This window comes from Phodopus roborovskii, unplaced genomic scaffold (genome assembly GCF_943737965.1).
Source record: "Phodopus roborovskii unplaced genomic scaffold, PHOROB, whole genome shotgun sequence".
NCBI classification, from domain to species: Eukaryota; Metazoa; Chordata; class Mammalia; order Rodentia; family Cricetidae; genus Phodopus; species Phodopus roborovskii.
This window is the reverse complement of record NW_026126563.1, coordinates 4,279,835-4,291,377: the sequence shown is the minus strand read 5'-3', so window position 1 is coordinate 4,291,377 and position 11,543 is coordinate 4,279,835. Positions and strand designations below refer to the sequence as shown.

Sequence of the window (11,543 nt, the reverse complement as noted above, 5' to 3'; positions counted from 1 at the left end):
GGCGGGAGCCTAGGGGAGGGCGCGGGCCGGAGGAGGGGCGGGCCCGCCCGCGCCGAGCCGAGCGGAGCCAAGCGGCCGGGGCTGGGCGCGACCCGGGCCAGCGTAGGCGCAGGAGCGGGCGGAGCCGATCGTGGGCTATGCTGAGGCTGACGGCCGCCGGGGCCCGAGCCATCGTGGACATGTCGTACGCCCGTCACTTCCTGGACTTCCAGGGCTCCGCCATCCCCCGAGCCATGCAGAAGCTGGTGGTGACCCGGCTGAGCCCTAACTTCCGCGAGGCCGTCACCCTGCGCCGGGACTGCCCAGTGCCTCTCCCCGGGGACGGAGACCTCCTCGTCCGGAACCGGTGAGCCCGGCGCGCGACCCCGTCCCGGTCCCCGGCCCGCGCAGCTAGGCTCCCGACTGTCCCGGGTCGCCCGCCTGCCCACACAGCGGCGCGCGTTTGGGCGCACTGCCTGACTTTGCGAGATCCCGGGAAGTTGAACCCGCCGCCATCTGGCGAAGGCGAATGTAATGTGTCTTGCTGGTGTGAATACCCGATGCCACCAAAACGTCCTCTTTATCCGGGGGTTATTTTAATTTGGGATTCCTCCCTCCCCCAGCCGTCCCTCCTCCCCCTCCCGCTCCCTAAATAAAAACGACGGGACCCAGAAAGGGAGGCTCCCCACCCGGCCCACCCGCGCACACCCACGGTTCCTGCGTTGCCATAATTTTTAGTGGAGCAGCAACAGCCTGGACACACACTGCGACGTTTAGGTAAACGTGTTTTTTGGAGGAAGGGGGCCCTTGTTCGGTTTGCTTTTTTCCTTCCCCTCCATCTCATACTGGCGGAGCCTGTCCTTGGTGTTCACCTAGTCTGCGTGTTGTCAATGCCATTTGACTGTGCTCTGTCCCCTGAGTGCAAAGCGGGGGCGTGCACCAGCATTGTGGGCCAACGTTGGGCGGGGGCATGGCTGCATTTTCCCGAATGTATTGCAGAGACCTTTGAGTGGCACACTGGTTATTGTCAGACCTGACCGTTCTGCCCGATGCTTCCCACTTTAAAGGTTTTGCACACCGCTAGTATTTAGTCAGTGGTTAAGCAGAAGTGTGAGACCACAGTGTACTCAGTGCAGGCCACACCACACTGAGGTCTGCCGGGTGCGTCCTCTGCCAGCCGGACAGTGACAGTCGGGAGGGGTCTCCCTGGTGCCCTCACCTGCTGGCTTCCATTCGAAGGGAGGAGTTCTGATTGTGCCCAACCTGTAAACTCTGAAAGTCTAAATGGCGAAAGTCATCTACCCATGTAGCTGTAGCGGGGTGCAAAGATTATTAGCTCAGCCAGTCCAGTTTAAAGATCCCTGACAACTCTCCAAACAAGACTGTAGGGATGAAGAAGGCTGGTTGTGAAACTTTTGGAAACCTGTTGGAAACTTAGCGTTTGAGGGTGTGTGGGGGGGGTGGAGTGGAGTGCCATGGTGGAGAGTACCTTAGAGGGTGGTGCATGTATGTCCTTAATGTGTTTGCTGAGGCCGCTCCTGGCACAGGGAGTATTCATTATGTGAGGAAATGATCAGCTGTGGAGGATAAAAATTTGAGTCCCGTCAACCTGAGAGGGGCTTGAGCTTGTGTTCATGCACAACATCCAGGACACCAGTGGTTTGTTAGAAGTTGAGGTGAGGATAGACTGAAAACCTTTCCAAGCAAACTTCATGGGAGATTTAAAAGAAGAAAAAGAAGAAGAAAAAAAGTTGTGCACGCCGGGCTTTCATTTACTTTTATTGCTGTGATTTATATAGTGTTGACGGTAAACACCAATAAACACACACACACACAACTGCTTGCATAGAATCCCTGGCTGATACAGGTGTGAAATGTGGTGCGGTGCCACAAGGGGACAGGCTGGGAGAAGGTGTGAAGTAGGAGAAGCGAAAGCAGCTTCTAGGAGGGACTCCTGTGCTGTGCTGTGCTGGGAGACCACTGTGGTCTGGGGGCCTCTCGCCCTTGAGTTTACTGAACCCTTGGAGACCTTCCCCACCCCTCTCCCTCTAAGCTCATTAGATCCAGTGGCCCCCATTCCCCTCTGCCACCACTCCTGGATGCCCAGGGTCATTTTAGTTGGTCGGAGTTGGATGCTCCTTCGGATTGCAGTAGACTTCCATTTTGGAAAATTCATCTGTTCGTGTTGCTTGAAAACCCAGAGCTCTATTTTGCGTCCATGTCTGCCGAGAATCTCTTTGGTGCAAGAGCTTTACAGTAACAACTTGACTTCTAACTTCTACCTTGAATCCATGCTGGGGGGTGGGGTGGGCAAAGGAAGCCACTTTGTGAGCACCGCCTTGCCTCTCTGTTGCTGATCATTTACAGTCCCCACACCAGTGAAGGCAGACCTTTCATTCTTATGAACAGTGTCCGTGTTCTCCCAGGTTTCACTTTATTTTTAAGGAGCAGAGTCTAATAATTAACTGAAAGTAGGTTCTTCATTTGAATCCAGGACCAGTAGCTTCCTAAGTAGTGCTAACTGCATCACATTTTAATTTAGCTGCTTCTCGCTTTTAGCATAACAAAATCTCCCCTGGAATAAGAGGGCTAAGCCCAAACTCAGTTCTTTGGAAGGGTGTTTGGAGGTTTGAATTGCACTGAGTCCTCTACTTTTCCGACCAGTGAGCTGTTTCCACACCTCATTCCAGTTAGCAGAATACATTGTTTCATTCACAAGGAGGTGCAGCTTATGGAAGCTAGATGTGGATTTAGGGCAGTAAAGTTTACAACCAAGGAAAAGTGTGCGGAGGGGGCGCACAGAGCACCTCTTGAATCAGTAATTGATGTTCCTTTATCAGCCATCACCTTACTACATCCACAACTCAACAACTTAGGTTCCCCCCCCCCCCTCAGCCCTCGGAAAAGAAAGAGATAGCACTGGTCAGGTCTGTTTTGTATGTGTGTGTGCTGTGCGCGTGTGCTGTTTTTGTCCTTTTTGTGAGAATGACAGATTGTTTTCGTTTCCAAATATTCCTAACGATTTTCTGCTCAAGTGTAAGATAATGCAAAGAGTTTGTAGAAATGGCGGTGAGTGTGGGGGAGGGGGGAGGTGTCGTGATAAACGGTTTGTTGCTCACGGGAGGGTAAAATATTTCTGCTCACTCTCCAAGCTGAGATTCTCCACGCTCCCCTCAACTTTTCCTTCTTCTGTTTTTTGTTTGCTTGCTTGCTGGTTTTTCAAGGAACGTATGGTTTGGACGACTTTGTCTCCCAGTTTTCAAGGCTCTTCCTGTGGTCCAAGTTTTCCTATTCAGTGTTTGTCCAAAGGAACCCCCGTCCCCCGCGCGCTTTTACAGCAAATGTACAAGGCACTCGCCACTTTGTAGTATAAATAACCAAATGGTTTTAGAAGGGTATATATTTGGGAAACTCCTGCTGTGGTCCTATTAAATTTTCGTGGGATGCCAGGACTTCGGTTTTCAGTGTATCCTACTCGGGTTGCCGGGGGTCCTGCAGTCATTACTGGCACACATTTCCAGTCGAAGGGGGAGGGGAGTACAGGGAGGGTCTCCAAGTGCGCCAGAGCATCTTTCCTGATTTTTGGTTTGTTTGTTTGTTTTGTTTTGTTTTTTGTTTTTCTGTGGCTCGCCTTCTTCCCTTCTTTCTTCCTTGACCCGGTCTTTCCCTTTGAGCCCGCTACCCATGGACTTGTTTCTTGGGGAAGAAGGAAAGGCACACACAGCTTCTAATTAAGCCCAGGCAAGGACCAAGGTGCAGTGGAAGGTCCGCCAGCGCGGCAGGGACGCAGTGCCAGATCTAGGTGCCCGGTAGAGACAGGCATCCGGGCACCAGGAACCAAACGGTGCTGGAGAGGGCACGGGGCCAGAACGCAGGCTATAGGTGATAGTTGGACCGAGGAGGATAGGTTAGAAGAGGGGCAAGGTTGAAGGCTGTGGCAAATGGAGATGCATGCGGATCAAGGTCATAAACTGGCGAGTTTTGCTCTGCATGTCCGTGGGGCTAGGAAACCCAGCAGCCGGCTGAGTCTGGCTCTGGGAAGTGGGGTCATTGATGACTCTCCCTGGTGGTGGCCATGGAAAGGCCGCAGTTCCCAGCAGACACCCACCCCGGAGCGCCCCAGTGTGGTGCTTGGCTTTCTGGGCAGGCACCTTGGGGCAGATGCCAGCTCTCAGGCTCTCAGGGCTGCCCTGCCTGTCAGGGCCAACTCCGGTGCCTGCTGGTGCTGGTGGATGTAGTGGCCGCTATGGGGTTTCCAGCCCAAGCCCCCACTGGCCCTCAGCAACCAGTGCAGCTGCAGCTGAGCCACACTATGAAGCCTCCAAAAAACTTGGCCTCAGCTGCTCCATCCACAAGTGTGCCCTGCTAGCTTTTCCAGGGAAAAGGCAGGTTGCCCAGGGCAGGAGGGACTTTGCACCTCTGTCCTGTGGATCCTACCCACCCCACCCACTGGGCCGCAGCACTGGAGCCCTTGGCTTCTCCCCAGGGCGGGCACGGATGGGGTGGGGCAGCCCTTGTGGGCCTTGAGATGCCAAATGAGGCCAGCCTGGGGAGGAATCGGAAGGGTTAACTATAAGTAGAGGGTGGCCTGGCAGTTGGTCCCTGTTAGCCTGCCCCAAGAATCACTTCCACCCTAGTGGGCCTTCTCTCTTGGAGTTGGCTTTTCCAGTGACTGAAGGGCCATGAGGTGTCCTGCAGCCTGGCTCTAGTGGGCTGGCCCTGGGAAGCCAAGAATCAAGATCTAGGAATCTAGCCCTTTTCAGAAAAGTCTTGGGCTGGAGAACTGTGTAAATTTAAAGGAAAAACGATACGATGCAGATTTCCAGCCCCCCCCCCAAAAAAAAGCAAAAAAAAAAAAATACACACAAAAAACAAAACAAAAAAAAAAAAAAAAAAAACAGGATATTGGCATTTTGGGGTGGAAGAAAAATGAACCAAACTGATTTCCCCCACTTTTAATTACTGGGCTTTATCTGTGAAAGCAGAATTTACAGTTATTGGAGTCATGGTAAGTTGATTTCTGAGAGCAACTTGGTGGAAGGAACTGTTTGACGCTCTCTAATTTCTGTGATCTGGAAAGATCTTTCTGTATGGTGGGGAACCTGTGAGGGACCATGTGTCGTCCCGGGCATTGTCTAGAGATGATAGTGAAAGTGTGCCCCGCACAGGACAGTTTGCGTTCATCAGTTAAAAGTGGGTTCTTTTCATTCCTTCATTTCCTTATGGGAGGGGACGGCAATTCTGGGGCCCTAGAGTTCTTGACATTCTTAAAAGCGGCTACCACTACCCCCATGGAGATATGTTTGTTAGGAGGTATACTGGGCTACAAAGAAAAGCTGGTAAAATACTGGCCTCGCAGTTAATGTGAGCCTGGATACCAAAACGAAACCAGTCATCTGCTATTAATCAGGCCGTGTCTCTGCTTCTTGTTGAGGAAAATACAGTGAGGGCTTGCTTCCCTTTTCATCTGCAAAGGCTGTAAAATGCCGAATGTCGCATAAAAATCATCCCCCCCCCCAGTTTTTGTTCAATTAATCAAAATGTGTATGTTCCTGCTGGGCATAGTTACATCAGAGGGAAATCTGCCTGGGCGTTTCAAACAACGGGCCAGTAACATGTGGCATGGATGACCTTGCATGCCCGTCAATCTTTAACAGTATCATTGTCATTACTATTATTATCTGAAGTGTTAAATTGTTGCCAGAATCAATACAAGTGTGCTTCTCCGGGTATATTTTATCTCTCTGTTGTTTTTAACATCTCTGTCAAGAGACCAATTAATTTCCAACTCAAGGTTCCAGTGAACTTTGTGCATGGTGAGGGCTTCTTGGCTGTTCTTCCTCCCCCTTCCGTTTGAAAGAGGACAGAAGTAAGCGGCACAGGAAATACAAATACGTCACTTGCTGATTACAATAATATGAAATTATTCCTAAGCTATAAAAGAATAAAATCTGCCCAAATTCCAGTTAATAAACGTTCAAATTTTTTTTTCCCCAGCTAAACAGCAAGAATTATTCTCTCTGATTCTGTCAGGTCCCATAGTTTAGGAGCTTTTATACATTCACTGGGACTAGGAAGGCCTTTCCCCCCTAAGCTGAATATGAAGGCCTCTAACGAAGGAAGACTCTTGATGCATCTGTCTGTTTTCTTCTAGATTCGTTGGTATTAACGCCTCAGACATCAACTACTCTGCTGGCCGCTATGACCCGTCCGTGAAGCCCCCCTTTGACATAGGTTTTGAAGGGATTGGTGAGGTGGTGGCCTTAGGTCTGTCTGCTAGCGCCAGGTACACAGTGGGCCAGACTGTGGCTTATGTGGCTCCGGGCTCGTTTGCTGAGTATACAGTGGTACCTGCTAACATTGCCATTCCCGTGCCTTCAGTGAAACCCGAGTATCTCACTCTGATCGTTAGTGGTACCACTGCCTACATCAGCCTGAAAGAGCTAGGAGCACTGTCAGAGGGGAAGAAGGTTTTGGTGACAGCGGCCGCCGGGGGCACAGGCCAGTTTGCTGTGCAGCTCTCCAAGATAGCCAAGTGCCATGTCATTGGGACCTGCTCGTCGGACGACAAGTTAGCTTTTCTGAAATCCATCGGGTGTGATCGCCCCATCAACCACAAAGCAGAGGACGTGCAGGCAGTCCTGAAGCGGGAGTACCCTGATGGTGTTGATGTAGTCTACGAGTCTGTTGGGGGAGCCATGTTTGACCTGGCTTTGGATGCTTTGGCCACCAAAGGGCGTTTGATAATAATTGGGTTCATCTCTGGCTACCAAAGCCCTGCGGGTCTTTCACCTATAAAAGCGGGAGCTCTGCCGGCCAAGCTCCTGAAGAAGTCCGCCAGTCTCCATGGGTTCTTTCTGAACCACTATTTCTCCAAATACCAGGCGGCCATGGGGCACTTGCTGGAGCTGTACACTCGTGGGGACCTGGTCTGTGAGGTGGACTTGGGACACCTGGCTCCAGAGGGAAGGTTCATTGGCCTGGACTCCATATTCCGGGCTGTTGACTACATGTACACTGGGAAAAATATTGGAAAACTTGTGGTTGAATTACCTCATTGTGACAGCAGTAAGCTATGACTGCAGAACAATGACAAACCAAAAGAGAAAGAAAACGAATTCTCCATGCCTTAGAATAAGCAAAATGTATCTTAAAAACAAAAGTATAGTGTTAATGAATTCTGTTCCCCACCTCTCCTTGGGAGTAAAAATAATGCACCTCAATAAAAGTTCTCTCTACAGCTTTGAGGTAAAAAACATTTACATTCGGTTCTTTAGTCATGGATGGTCTCATCCCAGATTTTATTGTTCCAGGGAAGTAAATTAATTCCTGATGTGAGACCTGATCGAGTCAGTATGTCCCCAGCTTGATGAGATTTTTTTAAAATCAGCCTTCAAATAGCTCACCAAGGCTCCTTTGCTTTGGAAACAGCTGCTCCTAAGTGCTCCACAGGTGAGCAGGTAGTTTGGGTCAGGCTGCCATTCTCAAGGTCGGTCCATATGCTGACGGAGGAGCCCAGATTATCTAAATAGACATTTGGGAGCCAAGTCCAAATTCTGGAAAGTAATTGGGAAAGCGAATCAGCAAACATGTATGTCTTAATGACGCATCTACTCTTTGATGGCTTGAATTCACACCCTGGTAAGACTGAGTGTGAAGAGCATGTTCGTTCGTGCCCCAAGAAGAAATGTCTACAGGAAGCCCTGGGTTTGGGAGGGCAAAGCTACGGTTTAGGGGGCCTTTGTGAAAACTATTGTGTGCAGAGGAAGGGAAAATTCTGTGCTATCTCCTCAGGAGGCTCATGGAATCCAGTAACGGGGATCACAGGAGAGGCTCACTCTAGCATGGGAAAGGTTAAAGACAACTCCTGTCCCCAAGGAGCAAAAGTCACATAGTTCCAAACACGGTAGACACCCAAGTCTTCTAAAATCAACCGTCTGCTTCTCCTTGAAAGCTTGGTGTGGAAGGCTTGACCTCTGACCACGGAAATGGAATGGCAGTCAGGTATCCTGTGTTCCCATGTTGCTTCTCTGCGTTAGAGAGACATGAGTGTGAGTCGCTGCAGTCCCGTCTATCAGCCTACACGCCTTTCTCCTCAGACCGCACCACAGCTCATCTGCTAGCCCCTCACCTTCGGTGTCCAAGGGCTGCCTGCCACTTTTGTCCCGGAATCAAAACCCCACGGTGCCTTTCTAATTGAAGGTGAAGCCTGTGGGATTATTTTTCAGTCTTGGGTTTCAGTACATCAAATGTGCTCAATAAATGGAAATGCAATTAAAAGAACTCTGTGAAAGTTGGGGCTAGGTTTAATTCTTTCCTTGCATCTGAGGAGGAGCAGAGAGCTCCTGTTTCTGAGTAGCTGTTAGTATCTATTTTACAAGATTTACTCATTTCCAGGTACCTAATGTAGCTGCTAGCATGCATGCACAACAATACAATTTATATGGTAAATGGAACCAAATAATGGCTTCACTGAATGTTATGGCCGCACTGAAGGGAAATGTCACGGTAAATAGCTGCCAAATTATGGATCATGCCTATGTGTCACAACTGCACTAAAGACAAATAGCACTGGAGGCTATTGCCACTGTGACGCTTTTGAGTTATGAAGAAGGGTAGCAGCCTAACGCGAGGCTCTTTGTGTCCTCGTCACAGCAAAGGGTTGCTGGCGCAGCGGACGAGGAAGGCTCGTCCAATGTGGTGCGCAGTTATTAATCTGTCCCTTTCAGACCTAGACACTGTGGCAGGAGAGACTATGCTGGCTCTTCCGTATACAAACATAACAAACGGGGAGGGGGAGGCAGGTTTTATGAATGTTCGTATGCTCAGGAAATGACTGGTAATGGAAAAATGTTGTAATAAAATAATCTAATCAAAGACTATTATTAAATTTAACATAGTATGTGTCTGAAAGGCTCGGTGGCTTCCTATGCAGATAGATGTGTGAAATCCCGGTGATAGTGCACACCCCCCCCCCCCGAAAAGGCTTCGGGACTGAGGACATTACCAGCTAAATTGCCTCTTCTAAACTGAAGTGAATCCCGGTTTCCTTCCTTTTAATGGGAGGGTAATAAAGATGAAAGACCAACATTTTATCTGATGGATCCCTTAAGCTATGGAGTAAAAATGTATTATGTTTTGAGGGAATATACTAAATTCAGCTATGTAAAAGTAAAATTCAAACACCCAGGTTTAAAATAAAACAGCATTTTAAAAAAAGATGAAGAAGAAAGAAAGAAACCTCATGTCTTTCTGCCCCCAAATAGAGAAACTATGGTACTTGCTGTTTTCATTTATTCTTAGAAAACAAGATAGTTCTTGATTCTGCCCGTTCCAATAACCCCAAAATATGTTTAAAAGTTTCTCTTTTAGTTCTTGTGAAAAATGGATTTTAAGATTAGGGTTATAATTGAATATTAGTTTGGTACCCTTGGGTTGGTCTTCAGGACCCAGTCCCTAATGGGAGGTTACATGGTGTGAGAGCCCACACTCTACGGTGTCCCACATCTCAAACAGTGCATTCATAATTCAGGGCCCTTGTCAGGTTTGCTCTAGGGAAGGGACCGGGGCAGAGCATCGATGTAGGTGGGACACCTGAATTCTCAATTCTCGGTGTGGCCTTCTCAGATCATTGGTTCAACAGGAAGGTAGGCCTCAGTGTTTGGTCAGGACTTCTGAAACTGCTACCCCTTCAAACTGTTTCGAATGCCCAGACACACAGACCGTATAATTTCTGGTCCTTTTCACAATAACTGCAGATGCCGATTGATTTCAGCACACACACACACACACACACACACACACACACACACACACACACACACACACACGATTCCAGGAACAGGTTTGCAAAGAAAGATTGGCTCTACGTGTTGTTATTGTCTGACTGCACCAGGATGGAGTTTATCAGGGATGGAATGGAGCCCCTGTAGACGGCTATTAGTATTTGCTTCAGTATTTATCTCCTGCTAGTGTGCGAGAACTAGCTGCAGCTTACTACAGTGAAACCCTGCGCTGTGTGTGCAGGAGAGCCGCAGTTAATGAGGCCATAATGCCCCAGCACCCCGAAAACCTTTTTTGCGTCCCCACCACAAGATGCTGGAAACTTGACAGATGATATCATTTAAGAAACTGCCTCCCTTAGGGACCTGCTTTTTGGCTTCCTGTTTGGGGCTTTTATTTGGGTAACATTTATAATGGTCACCTGACTTGTACCTGTAATGTCTTAACCCCTTGTGGAACTCAAAAGCTGCATAAATTTACCAGTTATTTTAGACTTCAGAACGAGGATTTGTGCAGAGGACCAGAAACATTCCTTGATGACTTTACCACATGTTCGGATGGAGTAAATACCATATTTCAGATCCTATAAAGTCAGGGCAGCAACCAGCAATGTGCAGCTTCCAGAATAAATTTGATAAGACCTCGGACTGTCCACTTGCAATTCTAACTTCCTGAGCTCTACAGATTTTAAGGGACTGCTCACATGCAAAATGGCCTGACCTGATGAACTTATACTTACTCATCTGTACCTCTTAAAAATAGTCTGTTATTTATAATAGCCATGATATATATATATATATATATATATATATATATATATATATATTAATTTTCCAGTTTGGGGTTTTGTTTTATTCGAGGACTTTTTGTTCTGTTTTTGTTTTCATTTGGACGGCTTCTGCCACCTAGCCTCCCACCATGGCCTAGAATCCAGTATTTAAGAACACAGAACAGAAGCCAAGACGCAGAGCTTGATTGTCAATAGCACAGCACTGCTATAAGCTTGAGATTCTTGTCTTTTTCTACTCTCTCAACACCACGTTATTTCAACTCAGAAGGAGGACTGTTCACTGTGAGAACCTTACTACTGTTACCGTGAGCAATCCAGGAGATGTGGCTCCCACCCCTGAGCCCTAGAAAAACATTACACACAACACAAAACAATGTCTTACCAGTATATGTCATTTCAAGAAGTTCTTATAGCAAAGAGCTGATATGAAGGAAACAAAAGTCAAATACGGTGCATATTTTGATTGTGTAAGCCTGCAGCTTCTGTTTAACTCTTCACTGGGACCCGGCGGCCAGTGACGCGTGCCTGGCATAAGAACTAGGCAATGTTTATTTGGATATGCTAGCTTTGCCCTTTGTAGACTTCCCCTTCTGTGCAGGTCCCCCATCCCAGGAGGGAGGGAAAAATGGAGGAAACACGCCGTGGGTCCCGTAAGCAGTAGGGTAAGTGCTGTACAGAGGATGGTTTAGGGGAAAACCAATATGCTCTTCATATGTGCTGAGAAGCCCTGAGCCAGAAGTTTGGAGATCTGAATAGCCCCCCAAAGGAAGCACTTCCCTCAAAGTATCTTTCTGCCAACATGAAATGAAAATAATAATTAGAACATACCCTGCTGTTGGGGTGGCAGCATCCAGTACAAAAGACAGACCTGTGCTGAGGGCTCAGAAAACTCTCTGGTGACACAGTTGAGTGGTGGGCACCCTCTGAACACAGCACTCGGGGTCAGAGTGATCCTATCAGCGGTTCCTTTGGTCACTGCAAATGATGCAGG

The 11,543-nt window shown here is 48.4% G+C and overlaps 1 protein-coding gene across 1 annotated transcript; it reads left to right on the top strand.

Moving 5' to 3' along the window:
• On the top strand, positions 1-8,892 carry Ptgr3 (prostaglandin reductase 3). Its single transcript, XM_051202040.1, has 2 exons — positions 1-346; positions 6,134-8,892. Exons 1-2 carry the CDS (start codon positions 138-140, stop codon positions 7,056-7,058), a joined length of 1,134 nt encoding a protein of 377 aa, XP_051057997.1. The 5' UTR covers positions 1-137; the 3' UTR covers positions 7,059-8,892.
• The last annotated feature ends 2,651 nt before the right edge of the window (positions 8,893-11,543 follow it).